At 46.3% G+C, this 24,778-nt stretch overlaps 1 protein-coding gene across 1 annotated transcript in view; it reads left to right on the top strand.

Annotated features, from left to right (window-relative positions):
• Positions 1 to 23,953, top strand: part of LOC144755654 (purine nucleoside phosphorylase-like) — a 141,172-nt gene extending 117,219 nt beyond the window's left edge. The window contains exon 6 of the mRNA XM_078644813.1: positions 16,834 to 23,953. Coding sequence (XP_078500939.1) covers positions 16,834 to 17,048 — 215 coding nt within the window. The 3' untranslated portion in view covers positions 17,049 to 23,953. The remainder of the gene's footprint in view (positions 1 to 16,833) is intronic.
• The last annotated feature ends 825 nt before the right edge of the window (positions 23,954 to 24,778 follow it).

The raw sequence follows: 24,778 nt of genomic DNA, 5'->3' as shown, positions 1-24,778 counted from the left end.
CTTACGAAGCACTGAAGTCCAGAAGATACTGATAACAACAAGTCTTGCGTGTTAAATATACTAACGAAAAAACATTATATGAAAGGCTATCAGACAAAGGCAACTGAAAATATGTTGCATGTCTCTCACTACATGGGTCTTAACATGCAGGTACCTTACTAAGCCCTGCAACATTGAATGTGGACGTAACATATTGATGATCTGAAGTTACCCAGATGTCATTGTAAACCCTCCTACAACCTGCTAGTTCAAGTTTTTTCTTTTCACCTTCTGGTACTCCCTTTTGCAAATCTCTGAGTTTGTTCAATGTTGTCTGTACTGTATTCAACAAAACACAATTTGCATTATTTACATCTCAGTTATCATATTATGTTCTGCCTTTGTGTATACAGGTGCATTTGCGAGTGAGAGTGAGGATGAGCATAGGTGTATGGTGGGTTGGTGGAAGTGAAGGCAGTTGTTAAGGTATATTGGCCCCTTGTGGTGTAGTGCCTTGTATGCGTAAAATAGGAGTTTGAATTGCTATTGTTTATGTCAGAGGAGTGAATTGAGCTCTCTGAGATGTGGTGTGATGTGGATGCATCATGGGAGGTCTAGGATGAGTCTTGCTGCAGCATTCCGGATGGTCTGGAGTCAGTGGAAGAGGTAGTTGAAGATCTGGTTTAGAGTGTGGTGCCTTAGTCTAGCCTGCTTGTGATGAGGGCTTGAGTGACGGTACGTCTGGTATTCCGGGGTATTCATTTGAAGATCTTCAGAAGCATGCATAGTATATGGAAGTAGAAGTAACTGACTGTGTTGACCTGTTCAGTTAGTCATCGAGGACGATTGCCAGGTTTCTAGCTTGGTTGGTTGGTCTGGATGTAGGTCAGAGCTCTGAAAGCCACCAGGTAGAGTTCCAGAGAGTGTTCCTGTAACCGAACATCAATACTTTTGTTGTGTCGGAGTTGAGTTTCAAGCTATTGGCTTTCATCGGGAAGCAGCATCTGCATCGCATGCGATACATCGCATGCGATTACAACGCGGTCGTTACGACCGCGTTATTACAGCACGAAGCACTACATCGAAAGTTTCAGCGACTTGCTGTAGAGGGCACGCTAAACTAAGGGATAGTATAATTTACTATTCGAACACCTTCCCTACTGCTGCACACACTGGAGTTGGAATAGTAAATTTTACTATTCCTAAGTCCCGTGTGCCCCCTGCAGCAAGTCGTTGAAACGACTTGCGATGTAATGGTTCACGTTGTAACAACACGGTCGTTGTAACAACGAGTTGTAAACCTTGTCTGCTCAACCTGAGTGAAAAAAATAGATAGACAGAAATAGATGAAAAGCAATTCCATAATTGATAGAAACTGAACCAGTACCAGTACTCCTGTGGCACCTGTCAATCACAAATTTTCCATCAAGTAAAATTTCCATCCAGCAGAAACCTGTCACTTATTAGCCTGTTTGCTCTTGTGCACCAAAGAGTGAGCAGACATCAATCCAGAGTAAACACACGCAAACTAGAAAAAAAATATATTAATTCAGAAAATCCATAAATTCAATGTGAATGCAGTACCTAAACCCGCCACCACTTTGTAGGCAAATTCAACAATATATTTTGGGATCTTGGACTATGACAAATCTGATTATCTTATCTAAATAATATCAAAAACATTTCTGCCCTTCATAAATATTACAAATTCATTAAAATCACGACAATTAAACCACCAATTGAACCACTAATCAAAACCAAAAGTCTTGCATGACTAAATTTCAGTCCGCACTCTCAATGTCTAAATTCCATAATGTATCAGCAACGTAGCAAAAACACTCCTAATTCACGTGACATTCATTCCTCTAGTGATACTTGCAATCCTTCCACTTGTAAACAGCACTGGAATACTTGAATACCACACATAATCCAAATTACTGACATTTTGGGAAGAACAGACAAAGATCTAGACCAAAAACTGTGGATGCTCACTCCCCTAGAAATTTAGTAGTCAGGAGAGGTTTGTCCCCTCTCAGCCAGGACCACCCCCTAAGCTGAGCTGAAGTGACCCCCTCCTTTGAAAATCCTCCATATTGGATCGAAGGATTTAAGCAAATAAGGTTAGGGGATGCCCCCTCCCCAAAGGGAGGGGACAGTTAAAGGGTATAGTCACCGTAAAGGTAAGTATCCCATTGGCTCCTACCTGCCAGTACCTGTAAGAACATCAAATTCAGTTTTTAGGGACACCCGTGAACCTTGATCCTCAGATTCCTGCGAACTAAGAAGAAGGATAAACAAAGACACTGTGTAGCCAAGCCTGAAGACAACTACTGATTAGGCACCAGCCCTACCACCCTGTCTCTGAATTATAGACTCTGCAAAGAAGACAATGTCTGTCCTGGAGCCAGCGACTTCCAGAAACCAGTGGAAGACTGCCTGCTCTTTAAAAAAGACCAGATCTCGTGAGGACAGCTGCCCTGTTCGCATAAAAACATCTCCAAGGACTCCAAATCAAGCAGAAACCGCAGCGCCTGCCCACACTGCACCGGGTGCCCACAGCCCAAGTCTGAGTGGTTCACCTGTCCAGAGAAGTCTTCCCAGCGATTCTGACCTCAAAACTGTCATTGGCTGATCTCTCCTGGACTCCACCAGGATGCGGGCAGCCTCACCTCAAAGAGTCCTTCTGACCGCGACCAGCTCCAGTAAAGAAGTTCTGATGTCTAAAGACACCCATGCATCCTCAGCCCTCCCACTTTAGAGAGCAGTGCCGGTGGTGCCCAGGCATCCACCAACACCGCTACTTAGCTGCCCAGTTGTTGATCACCTTCGTCCAGCCTCCTGGTCCAAGCCTGCAGCCTCTTTGTGTGACCGAGTTTCCCATTTATTTGCATTGGGCGCCCAATGCTGATTTGCAGCCTACCACCGCTGTGCCGCTGGTTGTGTACGGTTGGTGCTGGCTTGTGGCATCCCCTGTGCTTGCTTTAACCCCTGGAGCCTGTGCCCTGAAACTTTGGGCACCTACTTGCAACTAGCACCTCTTGTGGGTGCCCCCAGTCTCCATTAACTATCATTGTACCCAGTGACCTCCCCAGCCGGCCGCCCTAGTGCAGCGGGTAGTGCAGTGCCTACCTTGATCAGACCCTTACCCAGTGTTTGTCTAAACCCCCGAAGACAGGATGTGTAAGTTGAGTAATTACCTGTGAATGTGAATAACTGTTTTCCTTCCATAGGATTGCATTGTATTTGTAAAAAGTGTCTATCTCTTGCATAGGGGCGTGGCTTAGAAGCCGTTGATGGCGGACCTGTGAGCTGAGAGCCCTGTGCCAGCCGTGTCTATTATTCTGATTTTCGTGGATTCCGCCCGTGCCCGGGGGCTGCTTCGGGGGGCCTAACCCGCCGGAGGTACCGGGGACCCCAATCCCGTCCCTTGCAGATCAAGTGGCCAGCAGAGTGTGTCACTAGAGCACCTTGAGGCCGGCGGTGCCGTGGCAAGATGGAGGCCTGAATCGGAGCCGGAACAGTAAGAAAAGAAGCAGCCTGAGGCCGGTGCTGAGAGCAGATCACAGATGACGGGCTGCAGACTCTAGAGCCCGAAACACCATCAGTAAGCCGGGGCCCAGCGGGGAGCCGCTATTGAATCGGACTTGGTGCGCGTACCAGGCCTGACAGAGTTCCCTGAGCAAGACGCTATTGCTTATGTAGGTTGGCGGACACAAGGAGCGGACCACACTGAGGAACGCAAAGCTGCTTCCTACCTGAAATGTCTTTAAACTACTGCAGCGCTTAACGACTGCCATCCGACCCCCATTGCAGCTCAGCCACCTGACGAGCAGCCGGTGAGGCCAGCATATCCTAACGCTAGCGGTGGAAGTAGACGGGTGGATGGGTTGCGGCTGGTGCCCTCTGCACAGCGAAGGCAATGGGAGATGAAAAACTACTGGGAGCGGATCTCTTGGGTCATCCCCTGCCCCCGAGTTGGTGAACAGCGGCCAAAGCTCGGAGCTCTGCAGGATGTGCAAGATGACATTTAGGAACCGCCCAGGCTTGCGGAGGTGAGGCCTCCTGTTGGATTTCGGTGGCCAGCAAGCCTGAAGCAATAAGGACGATTCTGTGGACTTGACTGGGCTGAGCCAACACTAAGCTGCAAGCGACCGCAGGTGACAGGAGACCGCTGGTGGCCTGTAATCACTCCTCGGCCGCACAAAGATGCGGAGCAGCCCCGTAATTGGAGGTCGAGGGCATGCTTGAATTTCGTGAGGAGGGGCGGCGCTGCACCGGGTGCACGATGGAGGCATGCTGAGCCCTGGGCAAGCTCCTGGAGGAAGTGTTACCTGGGGATTGGGGCACATATTCTCAACGAGTCTTGAGGGCATCCTTGCAGAGATTGCTGCCATGCGCTGCTGTCTACCACACTGCAGCCGTGGGGATATTCTGCCGTGAGAATCTCTGGTGGTGAGTTCAGGAGGTACCCGCACTTGAAGTACTTACCTAAAGCACTGCTGTGTACTGTTGTTGCGCCCTTTCAGCTCCACACATTACTCGCTGAACTGCACCCTGCATAGATTGTAAAGCCACGTCAAGGCATCTTTGGTGCTGTTGATCTGGGATCGCCCAGTTATTCTCTGCTCCCTCGTGTGCCACGGGTCCCCTGACTGACAACAGAACTGAGGCCTGGGCACAGCTAGGCTAAGATATGTAACAGAGAGAAATGGTCCACTGCAGCGAGGACCCTCTACGTGGGCTGCGTGGTCTGACCCGAGCACGGTCTGTGTGAGACATTATAGGAGGACCCTGATGACCACGTTTGTGGTTTTCTGGGCTGTTGCGGCACGAGGCCGGTTACAGAGCAGCCATTATCAGAACAGTCCAACTGCAGCAAGAAGGACTTTGCCCATACCCTGGAGTGGTGTGGGGCTGAGACCTTGGTGGCAGCTCCCCGGGTGCCAAGAGAGGGGCGCACTAGATAAGTGGCCCGAGAGCTGGTTCCACTGGTGAAGGGGAAGCCTAGGGGAAAGCTGGTGGGCCATCACCCGGAGCAGGAGGACAGTGCACCAGAATCAGTGCCAAAGGAATCGTGAGGTGAACCACCTTAGGTACCTGTGCATCAGCAATTGGCCAAAATATTAGAGGCCATTACAGACACCAAGGCAACACTACACTAGGACATCAGCACTTTTGCGGTTGGCCATGCTAAATTGGTGGATAGAGTGAAACAAACTGAATCTACTCTGGATGTGCTCGCCCCAGCGCAGCAGGCTTTGGCGGAGCAGGTTGTTGACCTATCCAGTAGGGTTAATGTACTGAAGCGACAAGCAGAATATGCAGAGGGGCGAAACCGGAGGAATAATGTGAGGGTTCTGGGGTTGCCGGAAGGAGTGGAGGACCAAGACATGGTCAAATACCTGGAGGCATTGCTCCAAGAGGTGGTGGCGCCAGAGGGACTGTTACAGGTCTATACATTGGAAAGCGCTCACCGTGTGCCCGCTGTGGTGGCCAAACTGCTTCACTTCAAGGAAAGAGATCTGTTGTTGCAGAGGGGCCATACACAGTTGAGAACAGTAAGGTGTCAGTTTCCGGATTGCACATTTGAGGTCCAGAGACGCCGTACCTCTTTTCTCAAACTTAAAAGAGCCTTGCGGGAGGAGGGGATCCAGTACTCTTAGATGTGCCTGGCTCGGCTTAAGATAATGGTGGATGGGAAGACTAACTTTTGTGAAGACCCCAAGTCTGCCTGAGAATGGATTGAGGCTCATAAAACTGAGAGTCAATCCTTGATACAGGGGGAGAGAAACCCGACCAGACCCAGACACCCTGGGAAGAGATTATGAAGATGTCAACAGCGGGGGATTGCTAAGAGGCCGAGCCCAACGCGGACAGCAAAAGAGAGAGCGGAAGCGTTACAGGCAGAGCAGTCAAGATGCAGAGCCAGTATTCGACGTCAGAGAGAGGTTCGGGTTGAAACGTGGAACTGATGGTTCGGACTCGGACATGTCCCATAGCGTCTGCTTACCTGTTGTGACTCCTCAAAAAGCAGATGGGATAATGTGATTTATAGCTGGTGAATTACCCTTTCCTCCTTCATCCTTTCTTTCTCTGCTCTGTTGTGCTCGTGACCATATTCCTGTTCTTTCACACCCGGTTCTCAGTGAGGGTCCATGGAGGAGCAGGGAGGGTGAATGGGAAGCGCTCCTGGGTGTGGGCTGGAATGGCCAATCAAGGCTGAGGCGTAACGAAGGTATATTTGTACCTTGTTGGGTATTAGTTGAGATTGGAGCGCTCCCCTGTAGGCCCTTACGCTAGTTGCTTTGGGCCTTAACTACTTGCTGCAGTTTAGTATAATGCAGCATTTTAGTGATTTTGGGCAGCTGACCGTTGTCAGTCTGCTCGTGGGTTGGGGAGTTGAACTGTTGGGTTTGTTACATACCAGGAGGTCCACAGTAATTCTGCAAGTTGATGCGCTGGGGGGGTACTAGGGAGGGGAGAGGTGTTGAAAGATGGCAGGGAATATTGGTCATACTGAGGCGTTTAAACGCCTCACTTGGAATATAAGGGTATGGGCTGTCCGGGTAAACGCTACAGCATCCTCAATTATATAAGGCATAGGGGAGCACATGTGGTAAAGCTGCAAGAGATCCTTCTCACGGAGATAGAAGTAACTAGGTTGAGACGCAGATGGCGAGGGCAGCTATTTGCAACTACTTACTCGGCTTTTGCAAAGGTGGTGTTTGTGTGGGTCAGGCCAGGGGTCCCCTTTTCAGGTCTCCCGAAAAGTAATAAATGCAGACGGGAGGTTTGTAGTGGTCTGGGGCAAATTGAAGGGCAGGGAAATAGCGTTGGGAAGTATATGTGCACTGAATCGTGATCAGATTCCCTTTTTGGAACGGTTTTCAGGAACTCTGGGAGGGGTGGCGCATGAGGATTTGATACGGGGGGAGACTTTAATTGTGTTTATGACATAGGATGGGATAGATCTACTCCTTCATTAAGAGGTACGCTTGCAGCCACTATGGCAATGGGACTTAGGAACTGGATTGCAAGGTGGGACTTGATAGACGCTTGGAGAATGCATAATGCACAGAAAAGAGAATATTCCTACTATTCCTACCTCTATGATTTACATACAAGACTAGATATGTTCCCCTGCTCAGATATACTGACCCAATGCTATCTAGGGCTGAATACCTGGGTAGATCTATTTCGGATCACAGTCCTTTACTACTACAATTCACCTCTACCCCTGAGGGGGCCTCTTTCCCACTGTGGAGATTAGACCCTGACCTATTGGAAGATGATGGCTTTAGGCAACTCCTCTCTGCAGCCCTAGCCACCTATTTTGAGGAAAACCAGGGAACCACCAGCTCCCCTTTTGGTGGAATGGGATGCATTTAAGGTGGTAACCCGAGTCCAATGTTTAGGACAGGTGGTAGGAGCTAGACAGGAGATTACCCGGGAACTTGAATCCCTGGAAGCTCAGATTCAGGCATTATATTAAGATATAGAAGGAGGGACTGAGGTGCAGAGTCGCCTAGCAGACATGAGGAGCCTTTATAATTCCACATGGGATAGGCTACGGATGCTAGATTACTGAACATACCAGGAGTGGCAACATGTGGAGGGGGGCAAAGCGTGGAGGCTCTTGACCCGGTTGATCAGACCAGAAAGTAGGGGAGCTCCAATTCCCGGTATTAGTGACATTGATGTGCAGGTACTCCGCTCTCCGAGGGCCATTAACAACGCATTCTAGGAGTACTATGAGAACCTATACAGGACACCAGGAGACCTCCATGAAGGCAAATTAATAGCATATTTACATGGGTTGAAATTACAGGGATTAGACCGGGACACTCTGGACTCGCTGGCTCTCCCATATAAAGCAGGGGAAATTAGAGCAGCCATCAAGGATATGGCATGGGGGAAACGCCTGGGCCTGACGGCCTTCCGGACAAATTTTAAACTGCCTTTGTGGATATACTGACCCCGAGGTTGGAACAAGTGTATGTGTCTGCACTGTAAGAGAAGTAACTACCGCCATCGATTAGAGAAGTGCTTGTGATTCCTTTACCAAAGATCAAGAAAGAACATGCTGAGGTAACGGAATTTAGGCCTTTGTCAATGTTAAACATTGATTTAAAAATTTTAAGCAAAGCATTGACAACTAGGCTCTTACCACGCATGCAGACATTGGTCCATACAGACCAACGCAGTTTTATCCCCTTGCATTCCACATCCAATAACCCGAGGAGACTATATATAATGTTCTATTTCATAAAGACTTAGGAGACTACCCCAATGCAGTGGTAGAAGCGGGAAACCTGGAAAAGGCCCTTGATTCCCTGCAATGGGATTTCTTGTTAGCAGTAATGGGGAAGATGCAGATGGGGGTTGATTGATTAACATGGGTTCACCTCTTACACGAAAACCCTAGAGTTTAAGTGCGTACAGGAAATACGGTGTCGGCCCCATATTTCATCAATAGAGGAACCTGCTAGGGATTTCCCCTGTCTCCATTGCTCTTTTTTTCTAGCAATGGAGACAGTAGCAGAACGATTCAGGCAGGAAAGTGAAAGACTAGGGGTGGCCCTTGTTGGAACCCACCATATAGTACCATTATATGCAGCCCATGTGCTGCTATATCTGCACGATGGCTCTTGCCGGATCCGGATTGTATTACACATTTTAGAGGAGTTTACTGAGCTCTCGGGATTATGTTTTAATAAGAAGAAGGCTTATGTGTTCCCATTGAGTCCTGCTCTTGATAGACATCCGACCCTCCCACTGGGCCTGGAATGAGTGTTGACTTCATTTAGGTACCTGAGGATTCAAATTTATCATCGTCAGGTGAACCTGTTCGAAGGGAACCTTGGAGGTGCCCTGAGAGCATTGCTGGCAAATGTGGCCTTTTGGAGATCACTCAAACTGCCATCATGTTTAGGGTACAAAAGGGGGTGGTGATGGATGGAGCATCTGAACCAATCAAACACTCACACCTAGTCAAAAGATCTGGGTTTAATCCATCACCGTTCTTTCGCCCACTCTGCCACCCCAGTTCAGACATGGCCATATTCAAATCAGTCTGACCCTGTGCCTCATGGGCACAGTTCAGCCCGAACTTCCAAGCCATGCCTTTCCTGGACCGGAAACAAGCTTCCTAGGACCGGTGTCTGGCATTTCAGCTGTCTTCAGCCAGGTTTGCTTGAATCTAGTGGCAAAGTGAGCAAGGGACTCACGTCTGAGCATACCCGGTCAACTTATGGGGAACAAAGCGGTACAAAAGGGGGAGGTGATGAACCATCATGTTTAGGGTGGCATTGTTCAAAATGGTGGCATTACCACGACTCCTATACTACTTTGTCAATTTGCCTGTAGTGATACCAAAGAGTTGGTTTAAGACACTGGACATGCTCTTGAGGGGCTTAGTGTGGGATGGCGGACATAATAGGGTATTTCTGCAGACTTTGCGGCTTCCGCTCGTGGGAGGAGGATTGGGGGGCTAATTTTAGAGCCTACTACTTGGCAGCACAGCTCCAGTGGATGGCCAGGTGGCTTGATGGGAGTGGGTTAGACACGTTATCTCTGCCTGCTGGAGCCGCACAAGTGGCTTTGCTTCCTAGAATGCTCAACCGTCGCCAGAAGCTCAAACACATGGGGACGTTACTCTCAGTGGCTGTGATGTGCTGGGATAGATGCACGGCAAGATCTAAAGATGCGCCGCTCCATGCACCAAGTATTCCCCTTGTTGGGTTCCCGCAAATGGGGATGGGTACCTCTCTTACACAGCGGCAGCTGCAGGGCTGGGAGGACACGGGAGTGCAGACGGTTGGAGATTGCTACCAAGATGGTGAGCTACTCCCATTAGATGAGTTTCTGGAATACCACGAGTTACCACCGGAACAGTTTTTGAACTACCATAAGATACCGTGAGGCTCTGATGGAATGATGGGGAGAAGACGTGAAAGAGCCGGCCACCCATGCTGCCCTTCAGGCGATGGTGACTCTGGGCTTGGCGGGACATCTGGTAAAGTGGCTTTACCTGCCAATAACGGAGATAACACACCGGCCATTCCCTCGAGTACAAGACAGATGGGAGGGCACCCTGAATAGGCGGTTGACCGAGAAGGAGTGGAAGAACCTTTTGGGAAGCCCGAAAAAGGTGTCCAGGAATGCAACTTTCAAACTTATACAGTTCAACATGCTCCATAGAAATTATCTTACCCCACAGAAGTTGAATGTAGTATATGGGAGAGATAACCAGTCCTGTACCAGATGTTCACAGAGGGATGCTGAATGCTGAATTTGACCATATGGTTTGGTCCTGTCCTGGGCTTAATGATTACTGGACTGAAATTATTGACACGGTCAACTGGGTTTTGGTTCGCAATTTGACATGCACCCCGGAGGTATACCTTCTGGGCCTATTCCCGAGACCCAAACCCAAAACAATGGGTCACAGGTTTATAGACCTTGCTCTCCTCTTGGCTAAGAGGAGAATAGACCTCAGGTGGAAGGCAAAGCAGAATCCTTTAGTAGTAGACTGGGAAAATGATGTTTCCTGCTGAGCTAGAGCAGAGGAAAAGGCTTTGATTAAGGAAGATAAGATTACCAAGCGGCGTAAGTCACTGGCAGAACCCTGGCAAACATGTTGAGAGCATGGGGCACACGAAATACACCTGATCAGGAGTCACACACAAACTCGACTGACTCTGAGGGGCTGGGAGAGATACTCGCCCTTTAAAGGCTAGATGACTATTACGGAATGGGTAAGTGAACCAGAGTTCTCGGAGAGCGGGTGGGATTGGTCCTCCTGTGCGTGCCATGACTGGAATATACCATTGGATGGGTGAAGTGCCGGGTGTTGCCCTTATCTGTTCAGAGCTCTCTTAGCTTTCTCTCCTTTTTCTTCCCCCTCACCCTGGGTGGCCCCGATCCCAAGGTAGCGCCTGTCAAACTGAGGGACCCTTGTAGTTTTACACTGGTTGTAGTTGTGTGTTAATTTTATAAAGATATTGAGTTTGTTTTCCTTTGTTTCCCCTTTTCTTGCTTTTATATGGCAGACTTATGCATCCTCAATATATGCACATCTACGACAGATAGTGTAAATGGAGAGCCCAACCACTCGCTATCATGTATTTTGCCACGGTGAGGGATTATCTTACCACTGGTGTGAAACCAGAGGGGATAGACACTCTGGGAACACATAGTTCTGAATATGATACTGTTGAGAAAACAAATGTTTTGTCTCAGAGATGCATCCGCAATCTAACATGAAAACATTTGATAAGAAATTGTATGCAGCTGGATAACCTTACTGTGGATATGTAATTGTATTGATTGTAGGCTTGTTAATCATACAAATGCCAATAACATTAACTTAACAATATCTCTTGCATTTGTTAAGTTCTACTACTGTTGATTGACACCACAAAATGTTTTCAGTACTACTGTAAATTATCTCTATTGCTTCTGCAACACAATTCCTAATGTACCTGAAAAGTATTGTTAATTGAAAACTGATATTTTCCTGCAACTGAGTTCCTCTTGGTTCTAGAAACAAAACAATTGGTGTTGGATTCAGGCTTTGATTGTGTGTAATCATTTCTTGCCTGTGTAAAACAAATGCTTAATGCAGCCCTCTGATAAGCCTGTCTGCTTAACCACACTACCACAAAGGACAGTAAGGTATTATCTACTTTAACGTCTGTAAAGCCTCTGGGGTGCACTGGACTCTGTACTCACTATATGTTACTTTTGTATAGTATATACAGGGCCAGCTTCCTACACCTCTCGATCACATTCATGGATGGAATATTATGATTCATTGAAACTAGCATTGAGTATCAAGAGGAGAGAGGATTAGAGAGCTGGTCCTAGTCCCCGGCTATAATATGTATTATCAAGAACTAGTCTGGTGCTGTGTGATAATGAAGGAGCTGTATGTTTTAAACTGAAAAAGAAAAGAGCTTTTCTTTTTCATTTAAGCCCTCACCCACCAACCTAGTTGGTGGCATGCTTCATCATCGGGCCCACCTAGTCACACTGAGTGTGTCCCTGATGTGCTACAAAGCCTGATTACAGCGGAGCAGGTATTTTTACTGAGTGTGCAGTGTGGTGATGTGATAGTGAAATTTAAAAACTGACAGTGGTCCCGTTACGAACGAGTTTTTTTTTATGTTTGGGCCACTGGCAGTAGTAAAAACAAGGCAGTGGATGTGAGTGGAGTGCTGATTAGGAGCTCCTACATCCAGGGGTTGGTCTACATGTTTCAGCCAGGCCTTGATTGTATACTGGCTTTCCTCAGGACCTTATAGTGTGGGTGGTTGAAAATCTAAACTTGGTTTCCGTGTTTAGAATGAAGAATGTGTTGCACGCACTAAGGCACTTACAAAACACAAACAAAAACATACAGACAAATATACATATATATGCAATTTCAGGCAGCAGTTGCTGTAAATCACGTACATGTAGTGACAAGCAAGGACGCGAAAAAACAGCAGTGTAATTTGCTAAGGTGGAGGCAAAACGTGGTACTACCGAGTTATGCGCTAACGTGTAAGACAAGGTGCATAGTGGTGACTGGTATGCGATAATTCTTACGGATGTATGTCGTTACAACGCGATGTTTTACATCGCAGTACTTTACGACGCATGTTTTACAACGCAAGTCGTTACCACGACTTGCGTTGTTGGGGGCTGGATAGTGAATAGTTTAATTTACTATTCCAACTCCAGTCCCCATGGATAGTAGGGAAGGAGTTGGATAGTAAATTAAACTATTCACTATCCTGGAGCGCCCCCCAGCGTAATTCGTTGTTACAACTTGCGTTGTAAAAGTTGCGTCGTAAGGGAACTGCGGTGTAACATCCGCGTTGTAAAGGATGTTCTCCAATTCTTACACTAGCAATTAGCTGGATACACCTCATGAGATTCCGGCAGGGGTTCAGGATGTTAGAAAAAACCTGGGAAGAGAAAAGGAGAAGCCGGCGGCATGATTGCCGTCGTGATGCGCTGAAAATGAAAGGCTTACCCTCTGTGTTGCGGAAGAGCTGCATCAACATACTACATCGCAGTTCAGTACCCGTGTGAAGACCTATTCGTCTGCTTCGGATCTCCGTCATTGGGGGCCTCGGTCTGTGAGGAGCTTATGTATCCCTGTGGTGGGGGCAGGTGTGCTCCATTCACGTTGCTTTCTGTTGGTGAAAGGACATAGACAACAGACTAACAGGGCCCTAGGTGTGGCCAGGTTTGATGATGCACCTCGCTTGCGTCGGTCGTCATGGTTACCCGGTAAATTATCCGGGAGGAGTGTATACTCATCAGTGACACGGGAAAGGTGTAACCCAATCACGGGATTGGCTAAGTCTGATAGAAACTAAGATGCAAAAGCAGGAGCCATGTGGCTTCTCTTTATTATTGTGGCTACCAGTAATGGCGAATACTGTCTATAGTGAATGCAATAAGGGGGCCAGAAGGCTAAAGAGTAAATGCATTAGCCGTGTCAGATCTCTATTTAATGCGGCTACAAGTAACGGCGAACACTGCCAGATGTCTATAGTGAACGCAGTGAGGGGGCCAAGTGTTAGCGCCTGATGAAACACCTGAGCGGCGTATAGGTAGCGCGGATTAAAGAGGTGCCCAGCTTTGGACACGTATTTTAGAGCCGACTGTCCTGCAAGTATGATCCTCCCTAGGGGGGCTTTGCGTTCCAGAAATTATGAGACCCGCACTGAAAAGTGTACTTTTCTATATACCAAGGCCATGGACAGTGTAACCTTATGCAAGGACATTCCATGTGTCATCAGTGAAAGCCTTTATGTCCCAGGAGCCAAGTGTTCTAAAACGTAACTTTTATTCCTGCTGCCAGCCTTTGTGTGGGGGGGAATTACCAGACCTACCGCCAAAGCTGGTTCTGGTCAGTCCTTCCCCTTTCCCTGGGTTTTGGCCCTAACTGTCTAGGGTGACAAATTCCATGGAAGGCCTGGTATCACGTTCCTTTTTATGTGCTGCCGACAGGGTCCCTTGAAGTTCAATCGGAGCAGGGTATAGCTCTTGCTCAGCCATCCTATTAGGAAGACAATCTCCCCTCACATCGAGGTTTCCTTTGTCTCACTGTCTGGAAGCAATACAGAACCAGCAACAGCATGGGCATTCTTATTTATGTGACCCAAGACACTGGCAGGAAAACATAGTTGGTGTGGGTAGAAAACTTTCAACTATTTAAAAGTGGCATTTTTAAAATTGTAACTTAAAATACGACTTCACCATAAAGAAGAATTTAAAATTACAATTCATTTTAGTGTATCTCTTCCCAATCTGACGTTACCACTTATTAAGTGTATTAAAGCAACTCAGTGTTACTCTATGGGAGAGACAGCCTTACATCACTGAGAAACTACGTTAGGTGCTTTTCCTTGCAGGGATATGTAAAACATTAAATCCACAGGTCCAACCTTTTAAAGGTCAATAGGGCCTAGCTTAGGGGTGACATATAAGTATTAAAAAGGAAGAGTCAGGCTTGGACACATTTTTATTTTGCCAGTTCCAAATGGCAGTTTTAAACTGCACTACAGGCTGCAGTGGCATACCTGAGAAATGTTCCAAAAGACTACTTTAGTAGGTGCCACCATGAGTGCTGCCGCGCATTAGTGGCATTTAAATCACAAGCCCCGGGTTCATGTAGTACCATATACCAGGGACCTACAAGTAAATTAAATGTACCAAACAAGTGTAGGTCTATTTTACCATGTTTTAGGGAGAGAGAGCATAAAGCACTTTACCACTGGTTAGTAGGGAAAATGTGCATAGTCCTAAATGCTGACACAAACAGGTTCAGCAAAGGAAGGCAGAGCAAGATAAATAGCTGTGATGACTGTTCAGAAAGGGTCAGGTCCAACAAACGTTTCAAGGAAAGTCAGGCCACTGCACGTTTCCTAGGCCTTCCTACCCTAGTGAGACAGTGTCCTTAACAGTTTTACCCCTTTCGAGTCTACTCCCGAGGGTTAGTGTACTGCCCACACTTAATCTCTCTGTCACTGCAACATGAACCCTAGACCTGTCTAGGGCAAGGAGCACACAGGTAATACCCAGGCCATGAGGGACAACAACCTTCAGTCCCTTGCCGCCTCCAGCATCCACCTCCAATCTGCTTTAAATTGCCCTTGGCGGCATATGACCACTCTTTGGGAGGTCTATCAGATACTTCCTCAAAGGGTGGTACAAGATAATACCCAACAGGTGGGTCCTCTGGATCATCCATCGGGACTATACATTGCCATTACTTTTAGACCTGCAGTACCTTCCACTTACATCATAACATTTCTCAGAGTAGCACTTGTCTATCTTGCTCTAAGAAGTGCAGGCTTTTTTGGGCAAAGGGATGGTGCTTATATGCAACTCCTTTTATCACTACCGAGGATGGGGTGGAGTAGGCGTGGTGCCGCACAATGCCACCATTGGCACATGGTAGTACTGCTGTTGAAATCTTCCTCCGGAAAGGCAGAGGAGCGCCGCCCCACTGCATGATGAGCAGTGGAAAAAGTAAAAATAAAGTGATAATAACACTACTTTATTATGATTTGATTTTTCTGTTGTCAGGCAGGTTTATGAGGTGGGTGGGTTATTGGCTGCCATCACAGCCAGCAAGGGGAGGAGAGTTGGACACTTGAGTGCGCATGATGGTTTGTCCGGCCGTCTTTGGCCGGCCAAACCATCGTGCGCTCTTTGCATGTACCCCACCAGTGAGGAACATGCACGGACTCCCACTGCCTGTCTGAGCGCTGAACCAAGGTCCTCAGACCAATCACAGCGCTGCATAGCAGCATTGTGAATGCAGCGTTGTGATTGGCTTCAGAGAACAAGTGTGTGCTTCCTGCTTCAAGAAGGAACAGAAGAGGATGATGCGAGCCGGCGGTCCAGCAGTAAGGTTAGTAACTTTTTACATTTATTTTTTAGCCCCGTACACACACACACCCCCACCCCCGCCCCCTCCCCCCGCCCCACCCCACCTGTGCTACTCAGTGGCAGCCGTCACTACTGGGAATATTCTAAAAGTGAGGAATCTGCTGTTAGATAAAGTATCCACCAGAAAGAGTGTTACCAAAGGTAAGTAACTTGTTTTTCTCCATCCAATTGCAACTACTGTTGCTTTTTTTGCCATGCTTACCACAATGCCCAAACTGAATACCAACTGGCATACGTCTACTGCTGGTCTCCGAGCTCCCTGCTGCTCAGATTGCTACAGTAACTTCATTAGCCCCCACCTGGTCAGTAGGCATCTTCCATATTGGGAATAAGAGAGAGCCTGAACACAAGAACATTGTGTGCAATCTTTTTCTTTTTGTTAATCACACATTTGAACTATGAGAACTCTAGTTTGTCTCTGGAGTTGCAGTCCTGGTTCTGGAATGTAGGAAGTGCTTTTTTAAGGAGACTAGACTGATATTGTCATCACCATTAGTTAGTCTGCAGGAAAAAAACACCTGGAGCGTATCAGAAACGTAAAAATGTTCCCATGAAGAAAAGAAATAGCAATAAAATAGCCAGTTAAGAAAAAAGGAAACATGATGAAACAAGCACAGTTGAATACTTGGGGACTGTCAATATACAGCACAATAAACCACTGCCGAATGTTGCCTTGCACCTATTTGCATGAAAGACATCTTATTATAATTCGAATTTTACCCGAGTGACACTACCTATGCCTTGCCTTGAATCATAGCTGGCTGCTCCTGGTTCCTAAGTGCTTCTTTGTGGGGTTGTGAGAGGATGAACAGGTGTGGAACTCCCCTGATTACTAAGGTATTGAGACCTGCTTACTGGTCTGTGTGACACTTATTCCACCTCTCATGTGTTTTTTCTCAGGAATGAGCACTGCTCATGAGGTCGTTGTTGCGCGACACTGTGGCCTACGGGTGCTTGGCATTTCCCTCATCACCAACCAGGCTGTGATGGATTACAACAGCGAGGCACGTGTCAACCATGAGGAAGTGCTCAAAGCCGGCAGCGACAGTAGCAAGATGATGGAGAAAGTGGTGACCGCGCTGTTGCCATGCATCGAGTCCAACAATGTCAATTAAAGGTCTGTGGAGTGGGAGTGGTCAGAGTTCTGGGCTTTTGACCTGGCCTGCCATCTATTGGACACTGTCATAGGGGGCTGTGGACGCCAAACCCACAGTTGAAGGTCAATACTCTATTGGTGCTTTTTATATTAATTACATTCCAAAGAGCACGATGACTGGATTGTTGTTGAAACTTTAGTATAGAAACATTAACGTAAACCTCTTTCATAAAAAGGTTTCCCATTGAGTGCATTGCATTTCTCAAGGTGAGAACCATTGATTCCACCACTCCTTTGGTCCTTGGTAGCCTATTCTAGATCTTCATGAGTATCATTTCACATACTACTGTAGTGAGTGCTTCACCCCATTGGCATGTGCAGACTGCTCAAGCAGAGAGCCTGGTATATCACAGGCCTTCTCTTGTGGACAAAGTGCTTGTCACAGATGAACTGAATGCCCTAGGTCTTTGCCACCACAATTGTACCTGTATCATGGGGATTGACTTTCACATCCAAAGGCAATAGAATGAGTTTGGCTGATTGGTTATTGTCTTCCTGTTAGTGCTAGACTGGGAGCCAAAAGCAGCCCTGGCAACAATGTTCAAACCATCCCCGTTTTCTTCGTCCTTTCTCTTCCATCCATCCATTCTCTGGCTCATTTGCCTTTTTCTCCAGTGTCTCTTTTTCCTTCTACTCTTCCCCTTGCCTCTGTCTCTGTTTGCGTTCACTCTCTTTCAGTTTCTTCTTATGTTCCCACTGCCCATATTGCAATAAACGGTACCCCAGGAAGCAGGAGAGAGTGACTGTGGCACCAGCGCATACCATCAAAACCCGGTCTCCAATAGCTCCGCCCCCAGGGAAACGTGAGATGAGAATAATTGTCAATCTTTCCCTGTTGCCAGTTCACTTTAAAGTGCTAGTATAAGTGTACACCTCATATAACCGTTTCACTGGAAAACAATGTATTTCTCTAATTGCAATTCAGTCATCCATCCTGTGTGCATTCTGCAATGTACCAACGTCTTAGTGTGGCCAGGTTTCCTTCCTTTAGCCCTCCCACTCTGAAATAGGTCTTTTACTCCACTCTTGATCTGCCTTAGTGGACCAAGCCGTTTAAAGCTGTTTTACTTTCTGCTTCTACTTGCACTTAAACTTAGCATAGAATATATGGTTAGTTAGACTTTGAGGGCTTCTTGTGATAACTGCGCGACCACATTGCTCCCTTAAGTCATGACTTTATGGGTTCAACATTCCTAAACTGACCCAGTCTGATATGCTCAAGTGTAATCCCAGTGGCCAAGGCTCACTAGACAACATAGGTCGCTGCTGATGAGGGACCAGCGTAGACTATTGACCCACTTACAGGAAATATCCTTTACCACAAAGTCTTTTCCACGCATGCCTTTACCACGCATTCCTTTATCAAGCATATGCTTTTATCACACATGCCTTTACCATGCATGGTAAGCATAGGTAGTTTATCCATTTCTCACCAAACCCTATGACAACCAAAGGAAAAGATGGTGGAAATGTATGATTGTGGCGAAGAAAACCTAGACTCCAGTGCAATGAAGGTTATCAGTAAGTAAATGGGTTGTTACCTCCTCTTCAGTCTTCTAGCCACCGTCCCAACAACTTTGTTTACAACCAAGCTAAGTTCAGTTGTCCCAAGAAGTAGACATTAATATCTACTACAACATTCTCTGAAAGACTGGGTTTACTAATGAAAATTAGAAAAACAATAACTGAATTCATGAGTTGACGGCACTCACAACATGAGTTGCAAAGTTATCTGAGTAACCCCCCACCTGTAAGTGATAAAGGGGCAGGATTGCGTGAAGGGTGGACCCGGATGCAGCATTGCATTTTTCCTATTGAGGAGAGGACATGCCTTTTGTGGAGAAGCCCTGAACTGCAACTGACAAATACAAATCCTTTGTCTGATTTGCTAAGGAAATAGCAAAACAAATGAATTTTGCTTAGTATTGAGGAAGAAGGCCCTGCCCTGCAACAATACCAAAAGAGACAAACAAAAAAGTACTCTCTCTGTAAATGGAGAGAGCTCTACATACATCCCAGCAGTGCTACTTTTGTTCAATCTCAGACAAAGGAGATGGCAACAAAATGGGAAAACCAAATCCTGAAAAGTAGAGAACTGGATTAATTTTGACTTTAAAGGTTTGAGATTGACACAACACAACTTGATCAGAGAAGAATTTTAAATAAGGCTCTTCGCACAAAAGAGCTCCAGACTCCACAGCATTAGGTGCAAATTATTACCAAAAACAGATTCTTAAGCTCTACCGTTCGAAGATGCTCAAACACATGACCTTGAAAGCCTTGGAGTCCTAGATTTAAATTACATGAAGGGACATGTGAGTCTACCATCAGATACTTCCGAAAAAATCTCCTGTGTCTAGTTTGTCAACAGACGAAAATGTGCCTCTAAGAGCTTTAATTGCTGCCCATGGACTCTTAATAGTGAACACAGTTAATTCTAGAAAGAATAATTCTAGAAGGAATCTAGGGCCAGATGGTGTTGCAAACGTCACGATTTGTATAATTAGGCCGTTGATTTTTAAAATCTACAAGCACCCGATTGCAATTTGGTAACTTGTTACCGAGTTGCAATTTGGCTTTGCGCCCAAAAATAAAATCGTTATTTGGAAGGGATGTGTATAGTGCGTCCTTTCCAAATAGGGAATATGAATGGTATGTACTAATGTTTTTTGCGACCGAAATGAAGTTGCGAAACATTCATACTTTTCCACCAACTCAAAGTTGGTGGTAACCCATTCACAAATGGGAAGGGTTCCCCTTGGGATGCCTTCCCCATTGAGAATAATTAAAAATCTATGTTTTTTTAAGAGCAGGCGGAGCTCTCACTGAATTGATGTGAAACCCCTAGTGCTAGATTAGCAGGTGAGCGCAAGTGCACTTTGTACATTTGGGTATCCTAAGCATCATAAATAGGCAAAAGATATCATCCCCTCAAACCAAAGAGGACAGCAGAGAGGGAAGCTTTGTTGATGTGTCTGTGTTAAGTATGCTGCCTTGTGTTTTTCAAATCTCAATCTACAGGCTGTACTTGGATCCACCAGAGTAGTCTTGGTTGCTAGTCAGTCACAGTGAGATATGTTCGTTGCTTTCTTTATCCCTGGACAGTTGCCTAGGAGCAACCCATGGGCACAGTTTGGCTCACTTTCCACTCATTGGCAGTACCACCTCCCCAGCCGCGATGAATCAAAGCTCCTATTGCTTAGAAATAGGCATTGTTCACGCCACATGCCTTTTTGATAGTACGGCTTGGAAGAGTCAACCAACGACCACTGTTTAGGGCAGGACACTCTTTCCTGTTGGTAGTGAGTGGTCTAAGAAAGATCCAAGTGCACTTTTGGATTATCTTTCAAGTTATGTAAAATGAGGTTTTTTTTATCTGTAGGGCGCATCATTGTGCGCCACTGTCACACAACACTACTTCTAGGCTGTTCCATATGCAGGAGAAGCATGGACCTCGCTTAGTAGGTGGTGAGAAAACAATCAACCTGTCTCTGCGGATACATACATGCTGTGTATATATTACTGCCCATAAAACCTGTAGAGTTGAAACATTTGTATGGGCTTAGAGTACAGCGTTACTGTGCCACTCAGGCTTCAGGGCTTTTCTTCCCCCAGCGTTGACTGCTCAAGCATGCAGTACTTCTAACCTGTTATATGCCAATAACTCGAAATAACTAATGCCAGACAGGCCGAGCAATTGTAAAGGATCCATAAAAGCTTTGTTGCCTGGGTTGACAAGTTTTTGTGTACAAAAGCTAAATGCACAGTGCAAACCTCCAAAATTTGCTATTTTTTTAAAGTAGCAGAAATGATCCTGTCACACAAATACTGCTTAGCATGTGGTCTATCGCTGCTGGAGGCTCTGCTATGCCACGGTCTATTATTCTGGCTGGTCTTCAGCATCACTATGCCTCGGAACAGGAGGACGCCTGGTGCCAGAGACAATGCATTTGTGAGAGCTGTGCTTTCTGTGGCACCAGGCATTGCTTCTTCTTTTGGTGACATAGAGCTATAAGGGGTGATATGGGGTAGCGGGGTGCAAGAGACAGGGAGATGGGGACTTATGAGGCACTGGGCTACATTTGTAGGTGGGTGGGCCAGACAAGTCATTTGGTGAGTGGAATAGAAGGCATGGACCTACGGTGGCTAGAGAGGCAAGGGGCTACATCGAGAGGGGGACCAGGGGACGCACGTGAGGCTGAGGAAACATGGGCGTATTGCAGCAGAGGAAGCATAAGGTTATGGGTGAGAAGCACAAGAGGCGTGGGGAAAAGGGGCATAGGGGACACAGGGCTAGAGGAGGCTGTCCAGTGATGACATGGGAAAGTGAGGTGAGGGGGCTTGAGTTGACATGGAACAGCAAGAAGTGGGGGGCAGAAGTAACAATGGGCATCCGGAGGGGGGGCCTTGCGGAGACGCATCTCCTGTCTGCTGCTCATCCCCGTCCGCCTTTATTGAACCAGCGGCAAAACAGTGCAACAAAAGGACAGTTGGTGCCATTTTCTTTTATAAAAAATATACAGTTGTAGCAGAAGCTTGTTAATCATCGTGGAATTTCTACAAAAGTGGCGATGTATTTGTACACAAAAATTGCATAATCCTGGGGGTCTGCCTGCTGTTTCAGTGCCACTCCACTGTAAGTAATAAGATTCTTGCTCATTCGCACTCCCAAAGGCAAATAATGTGTTTCTAATGCTGCAAGTAGTAGGCCACCTTCTGTGCTACAGCTCCCCCCTAGTTAAATGTAATAATACAATGACCCCCTCCCACACAATGCTGCACATACTCAAAGCATGCAGGGCAGCCAAAGGAATCTCGTGCCGGGACCCTCAAGGTGTCCCAGTGTGCCCATGTCAGACACTCAGTCTCTGCCAAAGAAGCTGGATTGTTGTCATATTTTCCCTTCTGAAGAGTACCCAAATGTGACTTATCGTTGCATCTTTGAAAGAACGCAAGCAATTTACTGGAGGTGAACTTAGAAGGTAGTGCGTGTGTGGCCTCCTCTGGATGCACATATGCCATGGGCATTGAATCTACCCACATACTGAAACATCTGTATGTTCTCTGACAGTTGCATGTATCTTCGGGTTCATCCACTCCATTCTGAGCTCTTGAAGGAAGAAATGGAAACAAGTAGTATAACTCCCGACTACAGGGGAAACTCGTGGCCTTTGAAACCTGCACAGATCAGCCAGCTCACACAGTGCTGCGTTTGAAATCTGGCTTTGGCATACTTCCCATAGAGACAATGAAAAGAGAAACCTTAATACAGAGGTGAATTACCACTTGTGTGTGGAGTCTCTGCACAGTAGTAATCGATGCTGGGTTTTGCAGCTGCTCTGTGACGTGGTAGCCAGCTGCAGTTCAACTGCTCAAGCAGTGCTTGCACAAAAAAAGAACTGGCCTTATTTATTTTTGAATGTTCTATTTGTTATGTCATATTGGTCTACCACCTAAATACACTCTCACACCCATCCACACACTCCAAGTACCAGAGTGGAAGTTAATGTCAGTGAGCTTGTATGCTTGCTCACATGTGTTGTTGTGCTCTGTACAGTCAACCAGTGTTTTAAATGGGCAGGTACTGTTAGGTAGTGAGAACTTGCATTTCTTAAATGTGGAGGTTATTATAATTTCCCAGCAGAGCCACAATACTTTAAGTTGGAGAGTACTTGCACTTCTCAACAGGAAGATTAGGACAGCGAGTACCTGCACTTTTATACTTCCATTTAAAGCAATAAACAGTATATTCCTATTTAAAAGCTGGTCTTGCAACATTCTGCATGCCTGCTATGTCGAAATCACAAAATCCACAGTTTATCTCCCACAAGTTCAGTCTGCTAGGTAAGTGGCACTAGTGTGCTTGAAAAATGTATGTTTAGTTTGTAAAAGAGAATACACTCCATATGAGGGGCCTTTGAAAAAAAAACACTATGGATTACTGTTTTCTTCCTCATGTTTCGCTTCATCAGATTCCTTGGATTAGATTGTCATAATTAAAGCTCTTTGGTGGGTCTGTTTACATTTTTTAAGATACTCTGCACTTAGCTCATCTTTCGGGCTTGGGGATGTCTGACTTCTGTGCTGTCCCCTTTACATTCTCAAAAGCAGATCCCACAATCAATCTTCAGAGGTCATCCTTGGGTGGAGCTCCTTTTTGGGACAGCTCTTTTCACTAAACAGTGCTTAATTTGTAAAAGAATGAGTGCCAGTGCCCGTAGTTCGGCTCAGATGCCCGCAGCTGTGGAATTGAATGGCGGCACACTGAAGGCCTACACTCACTGGTAGTCCTAAATCAACTCAATTGCCTCTTTAATTCACTACCAAACACTCACTGACTCCTTATTTCACTCTTGCAAGTTGCTGCATTCTGCCTTGTGATGGCGTTCCCTCTTTTACTTCTTGCATTTTTCAGATGTGTGCGTTTTTACCTCTCTTGCACTCAGGAAGTATCTGATGTGGGAAAATAAGTGCAGATTCCCAGTAATAAGTGCTGGTGCTTCCCACCAGCAACCACCGGCTCAAATTAAGCAATGGATTACTATGTTAGTATACATATTAAGTGTCTGAGGTTGTTTGTGGGCAGGCAACTTGTGAGGGTCTCTCAGGCATTATTAACACCTCTTGTCAATGTGAGTCAGTAAATGTGCCCTTGGCTTCATGCTTTATGTGACTGGCTGTTAAAAAGGATACTGTATCATGGTGGGCATTCCTGCATTTTGATTCTTCACATTCCATTGCATTTCAGTATTTCGCACTTAGCTCTCAAAAGTCTGTTTATATTAGTAGTGGCTTTGCTGTGTAGCATATTTAACTGCAATTTTCATTAATGCATTTTCATTAAATAAAATAAGTTTACTCATAGTGAGTCTGTCTGGTTCTATTATTTTATTGAACAAACCTAAAAGGCAGAGTTAGTCTGCAGCAGTTGTGACTCTTTGTATGGTGGGTCTCTCGCATGTCAGGACTGCCACTGACTGGGACCCCTTGTGCTTCTTTGGTGCCTGTCTGCTGCTGCTCCTGTATGTTTAGTGTCTTTACTAAGGTGAACCCCAAATTAAGCCACACCTTTTTCATGACCATATTGTAAAGACTGAAGGGCATATTTACAAGGGCATTGCGACACCGGAACGTCACTTTTTTTCTTGACGTTCCGGTGGTCCCCTGCTGTATATTTACAAAGTTGTGTTTGTAAATATGGTACCCTTTCACACAGTTTTCTGTGTGAAAGGGGCATGCAAAGGGTATTGCTGTGGGCATTCCACCTCAATACCCATTGCTATTTGATGCTGCCCCAGATTTACAAGGATGTGTAAATCTGACGCCGCGCCAAAAGCTAATGCCATGAAAAAACAGGAGTTAGATTGGTGCAACGGGGAGAAATAATTTTATTTCTCCTAGTTTTTTACTTTTCTATGTATGCTGCATTCGGGCGTACACACAGAAAGAGCAAATCACCATTATTGATTGTTTATGTGCAGGAAGGGACACTCCTGCACATAAACAATTATCCCTGCAACTCAGGCACCTTTGCACAATGGAGCAAGGGTGTATGTAATGGCGCTAGGCAACTATTTTAGCACAAGGGGAAACACAGGGGTGTGCTGCATCCTTGTAAATACAGGGCATCCCTGTGTTTTGGAAATGGCACTGCCAAATTTGGCACAGCTCCGCGTTGCACTATTTCCT

Source organism: Lissotriton helveticus, chromosome 5_1 (genome assembly GCF_964261635.1).
Source record: "Lissotriton helveticus chromosome 5_1, aLisHel1.1, whole genome shotgun sequence".
Classification (NCBI taxonomy): domain Eukaryota; kingdom Metazoa; phylum Chordata; class Amphibia; order Caudata; family Salamandridae; genus Lissotriton; species Lissotriton helveticus.
The sequence above is the reverse complement of the archived record's forward strand: the minus strand, read 5'-3'. Positions and strand labels throughout refer to the sequence as shown.